This window comes from Notolabrus celidotus, chromosome 20 (genome assembly GCF_009762535.1).
Source record: "Notolabrus celidotus isolate fNotCel1 chromosome 20, fNotCel1.pri, whole genome shotgun sequence".
Taxonomy (NCBI): domain Eukaryota; kingdom Metazoa; phylum Chordata; class Actinopteri; order Labriformes; family Labridae; genus Notolabrus; species Notolabrus celidotus.
This window is the reverse complement of record NC_048291.1, coordinates 11,702,949-11,724,782: the sequence shown is the minus strand read 5'-3', so window position 1 is coordinate 11,724,782 and position 21,834 is coordinate 11,702,949. Positions and strand designations below refer to the sequence as shown.

Sequence of the window (21,834 nt, the reverse complement as noted above, 5' to 3'; positions counted from 1 at the left end):
AGGAGAGTTAGCAAGCAAAGAAAGTTCAGAAAAGGAGTTATTAGCTTATCCAAATAAACTCTGGAAATGAAAAAAAGGGCTTTTTTTTGTCTGAAGTAAGCACTGTCAGTTTACCCGGACCTGATTTTAATTGGTCCTTCACTCAGGTCTATTACTTTCAAGAGACCCTCATCAAAGCCACAGAGCAGCTGTAAACCATAGAGTGAGGAGACCATTGTTAATGATCTAAGCCGGACCATTTCTGTCCAGACTAGCCGTCTCAGGTGAAATCAGGTTTTATAGACCTGCTGCACCTGGGTCATCTTCAAAGCACCACATCTATAATATGTGTACTGGTGGCAGGTTGGCATACCCAGAGACGGGGCCCCTCTGGCCAGTACACCTGCAATAACTTAGCAGGCCCCTGTGTTATTAAATCAGGGTCAGTGACAGTTTTAATTAAACTTCTTTAAAAGAAAGCCACCCGTTTTGTTCCTGTGTCCTTCTCTGTAATCCAATTCAGTTAATTTTTTTTCATAGTGGGCATGCAGTCAGCCTTTATACCTTTACCATTTCTTTTTCCGTTATTCATTCTACAAGAAGGATGAAAACAACAGAGGAGTCAGTAGTTTATTTTCCTTTTTATTTACCCTGGAAAGATTCCACTTTCCACTCTTCAGGAGTGTTATATGAAACACGTGAAGGAGGCCAGAGTACATAAGAGTGGACATAAGAAGAGCACATATGGCTGCCATAGATCCAGAGTGAGAGGCCCTCTGTATGCAGGCAGGAGGTTCAGATGGTACTTTTGATGGGGTGACGGAGAGAGAGAGAGGGAGAGAGAGAGGAGGCCAGATGCACAGGGTCACAGGCAGGAGAGTTTTGTTGAGTGATGTTTGATGGTGTCTGCGGTTACACTCGCCTGCACCTTTTTTTTCTCACTTTCTCTCTCTCTCTTCTCACTCTCTTCCTTAGATTCAGGCAATCCAGAGTGACGCAGAGAAAGAAAAAGCAGAGGCCACAAGGAAGATAGCTAAACTAGAAGATGCACTCAGGTATGGTGGAAATGAATTATATCAGTATCACAGTTTATTTAAATTCTACAAAGCCAGCATTAAATCTGATTCCATCAAACATTTGAACTTTACCAGCAGACAGTATCCTACAGTTCAGTTATATTTGTTAACATACTTTATTCCTTATTACTTAATTACGCCATCCAATGTACCTATTAAAGCTGCTGTTGGTAGGAATTGTGTAAAAAACGTTACTTTTTTTTCTGCTGGGTTTGGAGAAAAAGGTCATAATACCAATCTGTACTCAAGTGAAGTAATTTGGGATTATGGCAAAATCTCTGTGTTTTCTAATGCCTTTGTACCAAGCAATGTTATTATTCCCCTCATTCCCGTTATCACGGACCAATCAGAGCTACTCCCCAAACCTCTGTCCTGATTTGTCTTGTGATGGTCCCACTACGTCGCCCTCATTGGCTGGGAAGCCACTACTTCCTCATAGAACGCGCACAACAATATTTTGTGAGCGGGGTTACGGCAACAGAGAGGGGAGGGATAGTGTTGACATTCGAAATCTCGCTCAGAACTGATGTTTATATCACGACTACTAACAGCAGCTTTAATACAGTAGAGACAAGTTTATCAATAGCTTACATGATTACCAACCTAGCTAGCCCTAATATCATGTGTAATTATAGGCTGGATAATATATGGACGTAGTCTCTGTGACGTCCCCCATTAGTTCCTGAAGCAGAGTTTTAGGCCTATTGTGGGCAGTCACCATATTGAAAATGCTGATGGGGAAGCAGTGAAGTTGACGGGGGCTTTTAGCCTCCTGGCTAACTGATTCAGTGGGCCCGCTTGCGAGTCAAGTCAGCCTTGCCCCTAATTTAGCAAGACTAAAATAATATCTTCAATACTAATGAGTTATATCAAAACTTCACCCCTCGTACATGTGTGCTGATCATAGACTGTATAAAATATGGACGTAGTATCCATGACGTCATCCATCTGTTTCTGAAGCGCTGTTTTGAGGCCAATCATCGTCGGCAGCCAAATTGCTGCTGTCGAGCGATTAAAGAGGCGGTCTTTGAGCCTCCTAGCCAACAGCTACAGTGTTCTCACCTGTCAATTAAGTCAGCTGTGCCTCTCATTCGAAGACCCGTAATCTCAATATCTGTGAAATTGCCGCATTAGACAAAAATTCAGCCCCCCTACAGTGTGTGCCAATCAAGAAATGAGCTATCCAGACTACACTCATCTTTTGTACCAGGCTGTAAACATGTTTATTTCTGCTGTAAAGATCAGCGTTTTTGAATTGGTGTATATGTGGTTTCCGGTACTTCCGGAGCCAGCCTCAAGTGGATCCTAGATGAACTGCAGTTTTTAGCACTTCTGCATTGAACTCATATGTTTAGACCAGAGGTTGCTGCTTGGTGCTGATAGAGAAATTAGTTATTCAGTCTGAAAAGATATTTATTTTTGGCTTCTTTAAATTGGTGTGTATGTGGTTTCCCGCTCTTCTGCAGTCAGCCTCAAGTGGACACTTGACACTTGAACAGCAATTTTTAACTTCAGCATCAGCTTCATTTCTCAAGACCAGAGGTTGCCACTTGTGTATAATATTGTCTTATAGTGCGTGTAAGTGTAAGGGTGCTCCTCCTTCCCTCTTGGCCACAACATCATGTTAGAAGACACCCCCATCAGCATGTCTGCGTGTGAGCGTTTGATGTTTGCGGCTGAAATAGAACTGGAGCTAAATCCTACAGATATTTCTGTCTGTGTTACAGACAGGGAGAGTTACAGGTGTGTTTGTGTTTGCAACACAACACAAACATGATCACAATCTGAGAGTATCAACAAAACACAACAACAGTAGTAAATAGTGCCTCAGGTTAGTTTGTGGGTATATGGACACATTTTCTGCTTCATAACTGATTCCAATGAAATTCTTCCTTTTGCTCACAAAGTTCCCAACATGTATGATGTGAGCGGAACATTTGATTTATAATTATCAGTATCAAACATTTGAGCCCTGACTTTTTGGCCTCAAACTTTAACAGAGAGTTGTTTATGTCTACTGATGTGAGTCTTTGATCATAAGAACAGTGTGTATGAATTCTGATTAAAGGTGGAGCTTGGCTTTAACAAGCCAACACTTGAACACTCTCTTTGATCTTTTTTTATTACTGTGAGTAGTACGGTTTGAGTTTAGAGCCTGGAAACTGTGATGAGAACTCTCACAGATCAGAGCGTCAGGTGAGATAGGCATTAGTGAAAAAACGTGATCTCATGGTGCGTATCCCAACAGTCTGTCTGAATCGGATATATTTGGTAGAGTGACTATAAAAGAAGTTTAGTCTGCACTTATTAATTTAAAACTAATGTGATAATAATGTGGAGAGATTGCTCTGAATAATGGACTTTCAGACAATCCATTTTAGAGCCTTTAAGCATTTTGTTTTGCCTCCACGTCTTACAACTTTACAGTTTTGGTTAACGTCATCACTCAAATCTCAAACATTTTGGGGCCAGGGACCCCTTACAGGTGAGAACATTTTCCAAGGACCCCCTCATAATTGTAACATAGAGTAAGCGCATGCTTACTACTATTTGCACTCTTAGATGTCCTTGGAACTATTTGTATTGTAAAACGTATCAATGTAAATACTTCAGACCTGTTCCATGGTGATAAACAGAAAACACTTTAATTTGAATCATGTTAATACCACTTGTATACTTTAAAACAGAGAGTCATTTTATTCCTTCTGGACTCAACATGACAGCATTTATATTTTTCAAGTAATTGATCTTAAAAGCTTTCAGAGAATTAACAGTTGTGGCCAGGTTCACCATGTGTGTTTTCTGGCAGATGTATTCCTCGCTCTTTCACAGGAAAAAGTATTTAGTTTTGTCCTTATATTCTGGGTTCTTCTTAGCTAGCTTGGGCTTAGCATCACTTGTTGATGTGAACTGATTTAGACATGGCTCCATGCTCGCGAGCTAGTAAGCAAAGATAAGTAGTAGCAGGAACAGTTGTGACTGGAATGAAGTATGAATGAGTGATACGTGACAGATTGACATGAGTGTCACAATCATATCAGTTTCTATTGGCCCAAAGCTAAATAGGTTGGGTGTAAGGGGCACAATATACTGGTTCAGCTATCAGACAATCAGTCTGTCAGTACATTCCACCGAGTAATTAATCTCATACTGGACTACATCACTCAGTCACAAGCAGATTACAGTTTCCAGGGCAAAAATAAAACCATGCCTTATTTATTCCATATACTCCGACTTCCATGAATCTTTTGGAATAGGTTCTCCTTTTTGTTTGTATGATTTCTTTTGCCAATAGTGTTGGATTATACCTCTTACTTTTTTCTACCATTTCAACAGAAGCTGATAAAAAAGTTGGCTTTTAAAACACAGTGGCGTGTCCAGAGGGGTGGCCAAGGATGGCACTGGCACCCCTTGAAATCCAATTGGCCACCCCAGGGGCCACCCCAAAATCCATTATTGATGATGACTATGATTGGCTGTTTGCCTTGATAACTGTTAGGGAGAATTGTGATACCCCACACTACCATGCCCATTGTTGGTAGTTTTGTTGACCAGTCCACAGTGGCAATTTCAGTGGGTAAAAGTTCTAAAGTCCACTTGACAACAGTCAACTTTAAAGGAGTACCTAAAGTATACCTTAAGTTCATTGATAACGTGTCCTCATTTAAAGTTGTGTTTGTTTCGCTTTCAACACACACCCTATGAAACGATCATACTGTGTCCCTCAGATGAGAAATGAACGAGGACTTTGTGCAGTGAAAACAAATAAAGATAGTAACAGCACCAGAACTAAGTGGGTAGAGTCAAATAAATCAAGTCTGATTCCATGTAGGAAAAGTGTCTGTAAGCACAACCACCATTCAACAACCTCATCCCCAGATCCAGCCAAACACGGCCAAGGCCAGTCACGGTGCCATCACCCCCTTGAGAGGTTTTCAACTGTTTGTCTCTTTATTATAGAGACCCAGAGAGTGGATTAAACAGCACGGGCTGAGCGTGGCTGCATTTGCTTTATTCTTGGGTCCTCATCAGTAGCCCGAGGCACTTTGTGCATTAGCCAAACACTTTCTCAGTGGCCTCTAAAACCAAGGACAGACCTTTTTTTCTGCAAATAAGAGATTTTATTAAGCTGTAGGAAATGTTTCTTTTTAGTTCTGCTTCATTTCTGTTGATGTGAAACAACATAAAACTATATTCTGCTGTTTTGAGGCGTTTTATTATGTAGAATAAAGATGCAAAGGGACATTGATGGTTGTGCCTGCTTATTGTTTGTGCTCGTCATTGTGAGTGCTGCAACAGAGGACAAGCTTAACCACAGCCGACAGATCCGTTTATGCATAAATTATCCTTGTTGTTAGTATCAGTAACGAGCCAGTCATTCCCTCGTTTAGTGTTAAACACTGAGAAACAGCAAGTGGCCCATCGGGCTCTCAGCTAATTAAGTACTCACGCTCAATACACACACACACACACACACACACACACACACACACACACACACACACACACACACACACACACACACACACACACACACACACACAGACACACACACATACACACACACATACACACACACTCTAAGCAGTCTGATGTTTGCTACCTGCCTGCTGTCATGGCAGCGCTGACGGCCTTTAAAGGCGATCCAGGAGAACTTCAAAGTCAAGACAAGACCGCACGAAGTGTGTGAGAGAGTGTGCAGGTGTGTGTGTGTGAAGATGGGAGTATGGATGATGAAATTAAATAAGTCGAACTGCTCAAAATGCCCTCCATGTGCCAGATCCTGTGGGGTGTGCGTGCTGTTTTGTGATGTGTTTGTTGATCACTACAATCTCCTGTTTTAAAGTCTATCAATGGAGACCTATAAATAACAGATTCATGTGTAAATATTTACTATCTTCTTTGCATAAGGGGGACAACTGATGATGAATGTGTTGTCAGATCTGTTAATAATCTCTCTCTATATATTTATAGCTGTGATGTACACCCCTTTTTTTTCCATCGTTTACACCCACTCTTTCGTTCTCGTATTAAAAGAAAATCTCTCTGTCCTGCTATGCAAATAAGCATTGCCACGTCAATTTGAGTCCCAGCGCCTTGTTACTATAGCAACAACAACAGAGAGCACTACAAAGCTGCACAGAGAACAAGTTTCTCTCCTCTTCTTTCATCCCAACGTGCCTCAGATCATTACAGGGCATTAGCATAGAGATGGAGAGATGCACCACAGAAGGGGGGAAAAGTGGAAGAGAGAGGGAGCTCATCTGGGGAACAGCTTGCCTGCTCCGGCAGCAGTGACCTCCAAATCACAATTTAAAAACATCAGAAAATCACCTGAATGTTTAAAGTAGGGGAAAAGGAAAACAGCTGGTCTATTTCGAGATCACTTTTTTTCTCTCTCTCTCTCTCCACATGAAGCGAATGTCTCCACACCTCGCCAGCCCTCCTCTATGACACTCAGCACCCAGCTGGCTCTATCAAAACCATGTGCTCCTTCAGGTGTGGTGCAGACTCTGACTGCATCTCGGCGGTAACTGGTGCTCATCTTGATGGTTTACAGTTCGGAGAGGCAGAGGCAGCATTGACTTTAGGCAGCTGGAGGGAAAGTGTGCTTGCCTTTATGAGAGGCTGCACACTGGCTGCGTGAGTGCCTGTCCAAAACACTGAGCACACACTCTCACTGTCAAGGATGGGATGTGTCAAAGTGTGTAGAGAGAACTCTATTCTTCAGTCATAATCCTCTTCATCCCTAATTTAAAGTTTATTCCCCCAATTCTTTTGTCTCAGTTTCTTTTCAGAACACACCACCAAGCTGCTGCTGCTTCCTCTGCTTTTCACTTTGTCTACTTCTTAGTCCTGACCACACAGGCCCACATGTTTGCATGAGATAGTGCCCCTCCACTCTTAAAGGTGTAGAATGCATCCAGTCTTTTTTCATGTTATTTTGTGTGAGTGTTTGTGTGCACGTGTTCCCTTCCTCCGTGTGTGTCTTTGAAGTCGTCTTATCTTTCTCAGCATTCCTCCCCCATGACAGGAGGGATGGAAAGGGAAGCGGGGCTGGTGGTCCGGAGAGGGACCAGAGGTATCTGAGCAGAGGCTACGCAGCCTGCAACCTCCTTAGTTAGCGTTAAAGGGTGCAGGAGCAGGTGGAGGTATGGATCTTGAATATTGAAAAGCTTCACCAGGGCTCGATATTCACTCCCATGGCAACTGCATTGAAAGAGGAGGATGGAGATGGGTTAAGCGCCAGTTCAATACCACAGACCTGACTAGAGGAAAAATTTAAAGAGCTCTTTATCGGGGTCCTAAAGGTGAAACTATCAGTGTTAATGGCCAGGTTCATCTTTACATACTCCTACAACCAGGGGGAAAATTAACTTTTTACCTCATCTGCCATTGGCTAATGCCCTCCAATTATTTTTCACCGGCCAAATTAGAAAATCCACTCCTTTGTGTTTGTGCTTTGGTTTTATTTTTATGTGTTCATTTTCGTAAGTCAGCCAGGACTGAGGTTGGCCAGCCTCGTCAATTTTCCAGTTTTCTTTTCTTTGTCTTATAGTGACATTACTCTGTTTAGCTGTCTGTTCCTCTTCTTGGTCATCTCCTGCCTCTTTGTTTATCCTTTTTGTTTGTGGTGGCTTCACGCTGGGAATGTGTCGCCACATCTTCCCTCAAAACACTCTTCCCGCTGTGCTTCTTCAAGCAAAGGGAATGAATAGAACCCCAGTAGCTGACGTCACGCCGTTCCCGACGTACCAAATCACAACACAAGTACAGTGCGCCGCAAGGGTCAAAATAGCCTGACAGACGGCAGAAATGGGTGAAAGTATGAAAACAAAACCTCACATGCAATACGAAATTTTCTATCGGCCACTGCCGGGTGTGTGTTTTCGTTTTACAAAACCATACACACCAAAAGATACATCAAGACAGGCTGTTTGTTAGTACAGCTAATACGATCTGGTTTCACTGCAAGGGTGTCTTTATCCAGGCAGTGTTTCTCTTCTCTTCTTCAATATGAAACTGATGGATAATGAGGCAGATTATGTTTCTTATCATGTCTGATCATTGCAGTATCTCATTATGCAGCCCTTGATTGATATCATGACATGTTCATGATGCAATGACAGTAAAAGACAAGCCTACACAATCATCACACATAACTTTATTTGATATTTTAAAATGAAGCTTTCTCACTTAACAAATACACACTGCAGGTGTGGCAGAGCAGGATGAGTAAGATACACCGAAACAACTCAATCTCAAAATTTTGTCTTGTTTATTTATTTCTCATGAAACCCCACCGGCTGTATTTTCCATTGTGTAACATTACAGATATGTTAATACAGTATGTTTGCTTTGGGGACTCGTGGCTAGTTGATATAGCATATGATAATGTCATCTGCATAATTCATGAGGCCAAATAGCATCTAAATGCACGGCAAAGGGTACAAAATCCCTCTTACAAACCATGTGGGGAGAGTCTTCTCTTCTCTTCTCTTCTCTTCTCTTCTCTTCTCTTCTCTTCTCTTCTCTTCTCTTCTCTTCTCTTCTCTTCTCCCCTCTTCTCTCCTCTTCTCTTCTCCCCTCTTCTCTCCTCTTCTCTCCTCCCCTCTTCTCTTCTCTCTTCTGTTTATTTTTTGTGCTCTAGGCACTAATATGTATACAAAAATTGCTTTCTGCATATTAAGTGTATAGAAACATTTGGTAACTTTCAGTTTCCACCTCTTCTAACTGGGTTACAGTACCATTTAAAGTATGTAATGGACTGTATGTCTTTGTGTCTCACCCACATGTTTATCCTACCACATAGTGGTTCCGTCAGCATGCTGGGCTGCACCAGATTTCTCTTCATCCGCCTTTCTCCTTAGGGAATTCAGTCAGCTTTGACATACTAACTAGTGCAAGAGACAGTCACTGGTTTCATCCCCAGTGATGACTGGAGTGCACAAGCTTTAAAAGAAACAGTTTGTGTGGAGGGATTGAAATGTCATCTGCCAACACTTGAGCAAGGCACTAAGCCCCTTTCCTTTCTGAAGGGTTCAGCAAAATGGGACTTATGCTATTATTGACCTTTCTTTAGCATGGCTCTGCGTAGTACTGCAAATCACAATTTTACTTTTAATTTAGGCCACCTGTTATTTATTGATTTCTGTTTTAAAATGTCGGAGAATCATGACACAGTCTAAGCATCCCAGAGTTTAAAGTCATGCCAAGAAAGATGTTGAATCAACTGTCATCACACTCCAAAACAACCTAGAAAATCTCCCATTTGGAAGATAATTTTTTGGGCATTTTTGCTGAAGCAATGACCTTTGCAATATTTGACTACCAAATGTTTTTTTTACCGCCAGCTTTAATCAAGGAGGCTGGTCAAAACAAAGTACCAGAATTTTTTACAGTACAGCTTTTAGCTGATTATGAAACAAATTGAAATGTATAGAGATGCCTCTTTGTGCCCTAAAACAGGGGTTCCCAAAGTGTGGGTCGGGGACCCCTGGGGGGTCACGAGACACCAATTGGGGGGTCGAGGAATGTCTTCCAGGTTTTTAACTTTTTTCTAAAGTAATCTAAATTTGCCTTTTTACCTATTATTGTAAAAATATAGACAAAAATAATAGTTACATTTGAATTAAAACCGTGCAAATAAGTACCTTTCATTTGTTTTGTGCCTTTCTGTGTTGCCAGATGACTCCTAAAGTTAAGATTAGGGTTAGCTAACAGTTGATTAACAAAAGGATCAGTAGCAGCAGGTTAATTCACAGCAGCACAGGAAACACAACCACATTTGCATGTAGGTAAACTCATTTTGAAGTATGAAGTAAATGAAGTATGAAGCAACCTTTAACCACTTTGAGGGACAGAGGGGGTCATAAGTCTTTGGCACCTATATTTTGGGGGTTGCGGGCTGAAAAGTTTGGGAACCCCTGCCCTAAAAGGAAACAAAACCATCACAAAGAAGAGCAACTATTTCATTATAGCTTATTCTAACACTTGAAACCATCAGTAGGGAGTAGGAGTCATTTTCCACAGCTAATAATATCATTGAGCTATATGTTTTGCTTCAAGATAAAGCAGGACAAAGATTTTTGTCAAGAAACACTTATAATTCATGTACAGTACGGAATTAGTAAAAACTGCTTTGTCCACAGGGGCGGAGCCAAAATCAACTTAAACAAAAAGTTCCTCACAGGAGCTTTAAATAATGTCAGTCCAAATGAACTTGCAGTGACACTAGTTAGATAAATAAAACAAGACTTCATGTGTGTACTGATGCTGCTGTGTAATACGTGTGATGATGATGTCACATCCTCCCTTTGTAGCCATTTTGTTCCATATCCTGATGCACTGCTGTTTATAAACAGCCACATGTGGAGGCAGTTTTTAAGCCTTCAAGCTCAATGATTTTGTTTTCTTCTCCCTCTTTTTTTTTTCTCTCTCTCTGTCTTTAATATGTTCTTGCCCTTGTGCAATCTCTCTTTTTTGTACTCACTTATTTGTGGTCTGTCTCCTATTCTGTCTGTTTCTGTCTTTTATTATTTTCTCTCCCTTTCTTTTTCTCTGGGGATGCGGATGAAAACCAAGTCTGTTTTATTTTCTCTTCAGAGGGCGCTGAATATTTCAGTTTTGCATTTTCTCTCTCTTTTTTTTTGTACTCCCTCCTTTTTTTCCAGGCCCCTTTGATGTGTCTGTGGATTCGTTATCATTCCGTTCGGATGAGCTCACAGACGCAGATGCGCGGGCACTCTCATACACTTGCGCACACACCACGTGCAAAAACACACCCTCACTCTCTTGTCCTTTTATACTAGAGGCAGGCATGCATTCTAGTCTGTTTGTCAGTCTCTTTTTTTGTTCACGCGCTGCTCCACCCACATCACAGCCCATACAATCCTTAAATACTCTGCTTACATGAAAAAAATATTTGCATAAGCAATTACAGTAGGCAATGTGTGCATTTACTTTAAAGTGTACTCTTGAATGAAAGCACGTGTGTGTTTCTGTTTATATACAGCAAGTTCCCCAAGTAGGCACGTGGCGTTGTGTGGTCAAGGGCAAAAAAAAAACGCCGACATCCCTGCACCCCTCCTGTCTGCCAGGCGGCTGGATGGCGGAAGCTCCTTCACCCTCTCTAGCACAAACACTCCTCTCCCTCTCTTCCTCCCCTTTAAACAGCCGTTTAGGATTGAGGGATGAGAGGACTTCCTCTTAAGAGAAGGCACATCTTTAATTTGAGCCTCGTCTCCTTCCACTTTTCTGACCAGAGATCCATTTAAAGCCAACAGGCCGCCCTGGAGCTGGCACCCCTCTCTTTCCTTTACCCTCTGTGTTTCTCCCTGCCAGGCCTCCCTGACTCTTTTTCTCTGTCCTCTCATCTCACCCTCATTGCTCTGTTATTGATGGTGACACACTGTCTACCGCTCTAGTGACCACACACAGGAGCACACAGAAATACATGGAGCTATTCTCAGAGGAAGGTGCCATGTGTTCACCTGCTCTCCTCAGTGTTTGAGCATAATATGTTTCAGTCTGTCACATACCTCAAATTCACTGCAGTGATTTTTTTTCTTCTTACGCTTTCTCAGGTATAGCCCCAGAAGCCAGCTCAGACTTAGTCATAGAGCATTCCTTGAGTAGAGTTGTCAGTCACACGCAAACTTTGGGACTGTGGCTCATGAACAAAGGCCCCTACACACGCACGTGCACACTCCGACGTCTCTCAAGCGAGACACACACCCAATTCATTCCTGCTCTTCCTTAGAAGTTTAAAAAACTTTTCTATTTCTGTGACATCCTCTTTTCCATCTTCCTCTCCCTTTTTTTCCATCTTTCTTTCCTTTTTTTTCTCCCATCTTTAGTCTCTCCACACATCCTTTGTGTCTGTCGGAGCCCGGAAGGCAGTCATGCAACGAGGCTGATTAATAATTACAGAGTACACAAAATTGGGAGAGAGAGAGAGAAAAAACAATTTCTTTGGCGTTTGATGTCCGACATGAGAGAGACCAAAATTACAAAGAGACAGAACACTGTAAAGAAAAGAGAAAGCTTGCACATTCCTTTTTCCATCCTCTGCGCTTTGCTTTTTTGTTGCTTCTCTTCATTTTGCCATTTTTATCTCCTCTGTCTTTTGTTTCTATTTTTTCATTCATTGTTCTATCTTTATAAACCCTTAAAGTTGTTGCCTTGACTCTGAGAAGGGATTTATTAATGTTAGAAAAATGCTAAATCTTTGCTTGTGTGTACAAGCAACGACGAGCTCCCCTGATAAAGACTGCTCTGTGTGTTAATGGACCTTACCTTTGAGACAAATTTATGCATTTACTAATAATCCTCTTGCTTTTTGAAATATAATTTATGTGGCAAGTGTCCCTGTCCTCTCCAAACACCAGCTGTGTGCCTGTTGTCATTTTGTAATAGCTGCACTTTTAATTGGTTTAAAGACTCACCCACTGGCCAAAAAGTAATTCTTTCCTAAAGAGGGTATAATAATCTGCACAATTTAATTTACGAGGAGCTGTAGAAGACATAGGGGGAAGAAAAAAACATGCCCAGTCAGTCATATATTTCTCCCCACATTGTCATCTTTGTGCTTTAAACAGAAAAAAAGGTTCCCTGCAGCAGTGAACTGGGAGCTGCCGAGCAGATGTGTCTTTGCTGCACAAAGAAACTGCTTTAGTGTTTGTTGTTTAAAGATCAAAAGTTGCAAATTTGTGATAAATGTATGTAAAAACTTCAATGATGTAATTACAGTTATCATTGTGGAGCATTATTGCAACATATCACTCATGTGTGGTAGGGACAAGAGTGCAAAAGTCCCCCCAGCAATCCAGAACACAGCACTTTGGAAGCCTCCCCCACTGTTTCCATGCACAATCACATTTCTCTATTTAAAGCGACAAATGAGGATTTTTTTAATATATATATATATAATTGTATTTTATTGAGTGTGCAAGGGTCTAAATACATCAGTACATTCTGTGATTCAAATAATTAGTCATCTTAATTCCAAAAAAATAAGAAACACAACAAACAAGCAAAAAACAAAAACAAAACAAGGAAATCATATTTCATTTCATAGATCCTGTTTGTGTTATTCATTCACATTACAGTTACGACAAATGAGGAAATATGACCATATGTTTTGGACCTTAAATCTGATCGAGTTTGGAAGGGGACAAGAAAATCCCCAGCAGCAAAGAACAGAGCAGGGCGTTCCTGTTTGTTAAGTGCTACATTTACTATGCTCTTTGAAGGAGATTCACCAATCGGTGATGTCACTATTTGAGAAAATCTCGGGTCACAGATCTGGTTACTTTTTTAACAAGCTGTTCAGAGCAGCCTGCTGTTTCATCCTTTAGCTGAATAGAACAGCCTGTGTATGTTTGTTTTTAGTAAGAAAGAAAATGCGTATTTATTCAAAAGCTCAAACTTCATGAAATTATCTGCAATTTAGCTCCCAGTCAGGCTTTTCAAATCACCTTTCATTTAGACTGTTTGTAACCTGACACAAGAGAATAAACGTGGACTGCAGTGTGGTTGCAAATCAAAAATGCTTTTGAAATACTTAATTCTGCTGCAGCTTTAATGATAACTTAAGAGGAAAAAAAATGTGAACATGAGCACTTGTTCAGTTACATAATGTTTAATGTCATCAGAATATTGTAACTTGTTTATTAACTGCAGTAGTTTTTATTTCAAGCTCCTGTGAGGAACTTTCAGTTTGTGTTGATTTTGGTGTCTCCTCTGGGCAAAACTGTATTTTTTGTCACTTTGCTAATTTTGTCCTGTATGCCAAGGAAGTTTTTTCTGTCAAAAAACACATACATTGCTTTCTTGTTGCAGTCAGTTATATCACCGTTGTGAATATTGTCTGCTTTAAATTTAAAGTAGAGGCTGTTTCTTCAGCGTGCCGTCAATCACCTGATCTGAAACTGACCCCCTTGCAGTCATCTGAAATGACAAGTTAGGAATTGTCAGTGTTGTTTCCGATGGTCTTTCTTGCTTTTTTAGGTCATGAAGAGACCTCACTGTTAATATCAGTCCATTCCGTAACAAGTTGAAAACTCCTTACAGTGGCTTTAATTTCAATAACACAGCTGGCAAAGAAGTATTTGATAAGCTAGAGAGGGACTTGTCACAGGTAGAAGTTTGCGTTTACTGCAGCAAATGACTAAATGTGAGAAAATCTCAACACTGATAATCCATCTGTGGTAGGTCATCTCCATCACAGGGGAGAGACATAAATTTCAGGAAGCATTTCATTGGACGTAAATTTAGAATACGTCCAATGAAGGCAGGATGCGTAAGAAGCTTTCATGTTTTCAAGGAAAATGTAATCTCCTGTACATCATTAAGAATATTTACAAGGTACAGCTGGGCGATATTAAAAATGATGTGATCACGATAAAATATTTAATAGGGATGCACCGAAATACAAATTCTTGGCTGAAACGGAAAACCGAAAATGAGGAAACCAAGGCCGAAAGCCGAAGCACCGAAATAAATGATTAGGCCAATCATTAGTGGGGAGACCGGGGACAGTTGTAACACGGGTCAGTTGTAACACTTGCTCCAATCAGGAACAATTTAGGAATCACCTTATTGACTCTGCACATGCTCAGTTTAGTTGCAGCTAGTTTGTATAGCAGTTTGAAAACACTGTGTTAAAAGACCTCAAAGTTATAGACAGAAATGTCAAAATTGTTACAACTGTCCCCGGTCTCCCCTACCATTGCATTTATGGCTATGACTGTGTACTAACCTCACTAAAATCAAGGATCTCATTGAACATATCAGACAACAAGGGTGCATGCCCCTCATAAGGTTCAGAGAGACGAGTCCTTTTTTCTGCGCTCTGTTCTCCTTCTCCTGCGCAGTGCGCTTCTCCGTCTCCAAGTGGGTTCTCCGCATCCATCGCGACCTGGATCATTTCTCGTGCATGCTGCTTTATTCCCACATCCAAGTAATGATCTTTATAACGCGGCTCAAGTCCAGTCGCGGTGAAGTGCAGAGGATCTGAATAGATCTCAGTGAAACGTGAGCTGACAGACTCTAAAGCCCAAGATCCACAGGATGCGTCGCGTTACGTTACGGCTGCGCCGCGCATGTCGCAGCAAATAGGTTCCCATTCAAGTCAATGCTCTAGAGTCCACAGGGCGCGCTGCGGCGCGTCTCAGCTCAGTCTCTGGAGCGTTCCGCCGCGCCGCTCTGCCAGAGATACGCGGGGAGTCTATTTTTGCCGCTCCCCGCACCCAGCACGCGTCAATAGACACAGAAATGATCGAACTATCCCGGAAGTCAGGCACGAGGATCGTATGCAACATCCGCTCACTTTCAAATTAAACACCATGTGCAAACACAAGATCGTAAATTTCACCACTTCTTCAACATTACGTCATAACCTGTGGCATCGGGCCAGACGTCAGTCTCAAAAGATATCCGACACCATGGACGAGGAAAAGTTTATACTGTGTTGTTCTCGCGTGTTTTGGAGTTCTCGAGGGATCTTGAGTTTCCTGCTTCGGAGTGCGCGCCGCTCCAAACACGCATCCTATGGACCAGGGCGAAAGCCCCGGGACGGAGCAGAGCCGTGTCGCAGCCGTAACGCGGCGCACACGCATCCTGTGGACTCCCCGAGTAAGAGTGTACTTTTCATTGATTTCACTCCGTGGTCCGTCTCAACCTCTTTGCTTAGAAGACGCTTTAGTGCTGCAATTAAAGGAATAATGGATGCAGACATGTTGGCCCTTATCCAGACAAGCGCGTACTGGCCACGATTTTTACTTCGACATCACAACATTCTGTTTAGGCCGTGTTGTTTCTGTGATAAAAGTATAACATTTTCGGTGGCTGAATTTTCGGTGCATCCCTACTATTTAATATCAGTCTTTATCGACAAATATCATGATAAATATCAAATCAGAGAAAAATTGTATCACAATAATTATCATAATCGAACTTTCGCCCAGCTCTAGTACAAGGTTAATGTTCTCTTTATTGTTGGGCTTGAAACTTAAAGAAGCAGACAGAGCATGATTTATGATAGAAAAAGGTGCATCCGTTTTGATTTCATGGGAACTTAATGAGACAAACCTTGAACATTTTTGTATCAAGAAATGTCACAGTGAGTGTAGAAACTTTAAAACCTCTAACCCTCTTAATCACAAATGAGGATCATATGACAAACATCTAATAGACAATATAATCTGGCACATGTAAGCGCATATTGGTGTGGTCGTTTGTTTTTAAGTTTATGTCCAGGGCAATATCAAATCATGCTCATCATGCAATACGACAGTCATGAATATTAAAAGCAGTTTAATCTAAGTTGAATTGAAATTGAAGAAGTTGAGCCCCAAATGAAAGCTTTTCTTGTATCTTATATGTTTGTTGTACACGTCTTATCATTTTTAGTACAATTAGATTAAAGATGTGAATGCTATCTGTCTGTCTGTAAATGTCACAATGCAAATTCCCAGACTGTTTACAACAACAACAACACCTCCACACTCTCTCTCTCACTGCCAGTGCTGTCGTTCATATCCATACTCCTGCCATCCATCCTGACACACCTTCTCCTGCCCCCCTCACACACACACCTTCCTTGGGCTGGATTTGACAGCTGATTGGCGTTGCTGTATATGATGTTATGGTTTGGTCCCATCGCCTGGGCGCTGACAGCTCTCAGTTTGAGCCTGTCCCTCTTTGTCTGCCTGTCAGTTCACGCAGCCTGTGACTATCTGACCTGATGTTTGCCAGCAGTAACATCAGCGTAGCTGTGTGGAAGACACCCTCACACTAAGGTTTTTTAAGGTGATAAGTGTGGAATTGTATGCTTAAATATAACCTTAATGTTACTCTGCATCCTATTCTTCTAATCAAATCAAAGGGACAAAAATAAAACGTGTAGTCAAAGGGTTTGAAAGAGATTTTTTTTTCTATTTGATGTCTGTTTTCAGATATGAGCACAATTAAGTGGAAAAAAATCATGCACCAAGTTCATCTCGCTTCTATATCCGTCTTTATATTCCCTCTCTTCCTTTTTCATCTGACTTGAAAGCACTTTGTAACGACTGTTTTGAAAAGTTCTTTAAAAAGAGAACTTTCTTCACAAAGCATGTCTAGATTTCTGGTCTGCAGTTGCATTTCTATGGCTTTATCTCCTCATTTGTGTGTGTGTGTGTGTGTGTGTGTGTGTGTGTGTGTGTGTGTGTGTCTGTGTCTGTGTCTGTGTCTGTGTCTGTGTCTGTGTCTGTGTCTGTGTCTGTGTCTGTGTCTGTGTCTGTGTCTGTGTGTCTGTGTCTGTGTCTGTGTCTGTGTGTGTGTGTGTGTGCCTGGTTTGAAGGGAGATGGAGAGCCAGCTGGACCGAGCCAGAGAGAGCCAAAGGCAGCAGATCCAGCAGGCAGATATGGCGATGGAGCAGTTCAAGAAACAGGTGGAGCTCACTTCTGAGAAGGCGTATGCAGACATGAAACTTCAGGTCTGACACACACACACACACACACATACATACACACACACACACACACGCACACACAGAGATTCTTGTACATAAAAAAACCCTACACATTGAATTCACCATGTATGTAAGCTAACACAAAACATTTCCATGCACACCTGGTTTGTATTATTTGTATACATTGTGTATATCCAATGAGTCACTCTCTGATAATCATGCATGAGCTACACATTAGAACACTCTTGTTTCCTGTTGTGTGTGTGTTCAAACAGACACATTCTTGCACTTTTACCCTCCCCCTCTCACATTTTAACCACTGAGCGAGTGAGCCTTTTGACAGGCGGTAACCAAGACAATGCATGGGCACACGCACATATACGCACAGTTTTTTCAGAGTCGCAGAAACACAGCCTGCCCGCAGATGCAACAAGGCGCCATGCCGACTGCTGAATTCTTCCGACCGTATGTCTTTCTGTCTCTGTCTCTCTCCCTCCCCTTCTGTTCCTCGTCATCTGCTCCTATACTCAAAAATCTATAGGAGAGAACCCAGAACACGATCAACCCGAGGCCATTCTCGATCATGTCAAATGAACAAAATGAGTTATAATTCAGCTCATTAAGCAGGTGCATGCATCCTCTGCTATCACACATTGACCCCGCTTCCTTTCAGTGGGCGTGACGTGGGATGCTCAGGTTTGGACGGAGAACAGGTCGTGTGCATTAAGCAGCAACACTAATTAGTACATCAGGCGAGCCTCGCGATCAGCATTCCACACCGTGTGGGCTGCTCCTTATTTGGAGAATTCTCCAATCAATGCTGTTAACTTGTGATGCCGTCTTACAAGTTGGTTTTGCTATAGGCATTTTTGTTAAACATTTTCAGCCTATACTGTGTGTGTGCTGTATTGACAGCGCTGAGAGATGTCCTGAATGTTTTAAAGGGCTGCATGTTAAGGAGATTAGCAAGTTTTAGTTGCTGATTAGTCAAGTTTTTTGGGGCTGATCAATGTGGAGGGGGCACATGTAGTGTAGGAAAGTGAGAGACTGTGTGGGAGGCAAATCTTTGCATGCATGCTTGTGGGCACACAGCATTTTTATCCCCCTACAGACGAGTTTAAATATTTTCAAAAGAGGGAACATTGAAGGCATTCAAAACTGAAAGAAAAGAGTGAAAGCACCCAAACAAAACACAACTCTTATCTTTAAAACAACAAAGTGGCCTATGCAAACTTTGCTTTCTAGCTTACACGAGTACATATAATGTTCTTTTGGGTGGGAAGTGATGTCTTCATTTCTTCATGCTTTTAAAATGTCTGTTTTGCCAAAATTCCCCCTTTTCCCTCCTACTCTTTTCTCCTTTTCTCATCCTCCCATCCCATGCTTACTACCTATTTTTCCCTCTGAGCCCCTGGCATCCAAATCTACAATCTGACTTTATCCTCAGCCCACATAAAAGCCACAGGAGAGAGGAGCAGCCTCTTCTGCATCCCTGTCATCCTCTCTCCCTCTTACCCCTCTCCCCACTCCGCCTGTGCCGTGCTCCGTCACGTTCTCCCACTAAGGCTTTAATGTTGCAGAAAGTACTTCAAAAGAAGTTTTGTACTCCCTTTTTTCCTTTGCATCCTCCCATCTTTCCCCCTCATCATCTTCTCCCTCTCTCTGTCTGCTCATGGTGTTATATCTAAATGGATTATCTGTATCACTCTCTTTCTCTCTTCTGTCTTTCTTTCATTTTGAAGCCATCATCCCACTTTCAGTCTGCACTTAAAAGAGAGAGTCTGCCCTATTTTGGCTGTGGAAAAAAATAAATAAAGAAGCACCATACAGAATCAAATCTCTGCTGCATGTTCAGTTCAAAGGAGGCTTCAGCATTTTAAATGGATTAATCAAAACAAATTTAGCATTTCCTGAGCGCTACACACAGCACAGCCAAGATACAGGGGCATTTCAGTAAATTACATGTCTAATTGTTTGGAGTATCATCCCCAGAAAAACAAAAGTAGCAGACTGTGAAGAAGTTCAGATAAAAAGCGTAAATATTGTTGAATCCATTTTTTCTAGAGTACAGAAGTCTTTAAAAGATAAAGAAGCTTTTGTTTTTTCTCCTTGAGTTGAAGTCGTTCACACCTGTGAATATGTAAATCTGAATGTAAACTAGTGCTGTTAGATATTTAATGGCTGTTATAGTATGCTGCTTTGATGAATATTTATGAGCTGTAATAAGGATACAGTTATGATAAGTTTGTGTTGATGATACCTCTTCCTGATGGCATTTCATTAATTTGATATGAAAAGAAAAATATAGCTACAGCATTACTCTGCTGCATATGCATGCTTTTATTTTGAAGGTTCTTATAAGAGTTATTGTTACAGCAAGGCATGCTTCAACTTGAACTGGTGATTGATTCAGAGAAGAAACCAAGAAAAAAGTTTGTCTTGAGTGAATTAAAGAATGTATATAAAGTTCAACATTAGTTTATTTTTACCTGTAGATTTTGTTTGCAGTGAGTCAGCCTCCTTTTTACATCAACCAACAAACAGAACAGGACAAGAATCAGAATCAGAAATACTTTATTTATCACGGGGAGGAACATTCGGTCATTACAGAGCTCTTATAAACAGTATGTAAGAAAGTCAAAATATTAATAGAAGAAGGAATAAAATAAGATATAAATATGAATGAAATAAAGATAAAATAAAATAGAATAAAATAATAAAGTATACACAGAAGCACAGAATAGTTCGAATTAGCTGCACCACAGAACGCCACAGGAAGTCATTCAGCATTCTGTGGTGCATCTAAGAGAAATTAATGTGCTCCTGTGTTTCACCAGCACGTTGTAGAGAGGGTGGTGGATGTTGTCCATGATGGCGTGGAGCTTTGATAGGGGTCCTCCCCTCTGTCACCACTGTCAGAGAGTCCAGCTCCACTCCCACAACATCACTGGCCTTGCGGATGATATGACAAACAATGTGACAAAGGGCTCAGTACTAAAAAGGTGATCCTCAATAAAAACAAGAAATGAGAAACCAATAAGAACAAGATTGATAAACACAAGTTAAAAAGTGTCATCATTAAAAAAACAAGATAAAGGAAAACAAGATAAAAAGTGAAATAGTTCATAGATATATAGTGAAGAACTTGTTTGTACCGCATCACGCTGTATTACATGGGACTTCAACCAGATCCATGTCCGGTCGGTCTCCAATCCGCTGCGGCCCGGCACCGTGCTCTCTCGATCGTCAACACCCACCGGTTGCGCTTTCGGAACGCAGCACGGAGCAGGACCGCCGGACAGCTGGTGTCATGTGACCTGGGTTTTCCCGCAGCAATCATTGAATAAAGGATTATCCTTCTCCTCTCCCCATCCATCTTGTCTTTATGGTCCTCTGAAAACCTCTAACTTGATGACTCAAAGCCTGCCTCCACTGAAAATGACATTTTGTTGTCATAGTTAAGTTAAAACGATCTAATGATAATACAGTGTTTCATTTTGAAAATTAACCGGATGTTTTAACCTTTTTTTTGGTACCTGACTTCCTGTCCCGCTCCATCTGCTCTGCTGTGATTGATGTGTCGCGCTCCGGCATCACACAAAAATAGAATTCTTGCTTTACTGTGACTTGTTGATCATACTGATGATGGGAGAAGCTGAAATTCATGGTACAATGGGTGGGAGTCACTGTTTGAAATGGAGCCAGTCGTCCTCTGTGACTGTCAGGTGTACAGGGACTCTGGATATAGCTGTGACTCCCCGATCAGCCTGCTGGACCATTTCACAATTTGACTTAAAGTGTTCTTGTTTTTTACAGACAAGTTCCCAAACCATGACACCAAACAAAAAGATAAAACAGAACAGTCGCTGGTGTCCTTTTTTACACACAGCTTCGCAATTAATCTCAAAGTTCAGTTTACTATCAAGAATGTTTCCAAGATACTTGTATGTTTGGACACACTCCACAGTTTGACCCTTTATGGTCGTGACTTCCCGTTTGTGGGTGTGTTGTCAGAAATCAATAATAATCATGTCTTTCATTTTACATATTATGATTTGTAAGCAAGAGTCCTCACACCATTGGAGAAAGTAACTGATGACCATACCATGGCTGGTCTCGTTGTCCTGCAGCAGACTGACAATAGGTTTGCAGTCACGTGACATCAGTGACGCGTGGAATTCAAATGGGGGTCAGGAAGTAGATTTCAGAATGGACGCAACCGGAGAAAGCCTGTATTGTGCTGCTCTAGACACCGTAATAAGACAGCGAATCAAAATTCAAAATTCAAACAGAATCATTTGGGTACTTTAAAATGGTTCTAT

The 21,834-nt window shown here is 41.4% G+C and overlaps 1 protein-coding gene across 1 annotated transcript in view; it reads left to right on the top strand.

Annotated features, from left to right (window-relative positions):
- LOC117832143 (centrosomal protein of 112 kDa-like) overlaps positions 1-21,834 on the top strand; it is a 143,243-nt gene that overhangs the window by 45,686 nt on the left and 75,723 nt on the right. The window contains 2 exon segments of the mRNA XM_034711133.1: positions 955-1,034; positions 17,401-17,536. Of these exon segments, the coding sequence (XP_034567024.1) occupies positions 955-1,034; positions 17,401-17,536 (216 nt within the window).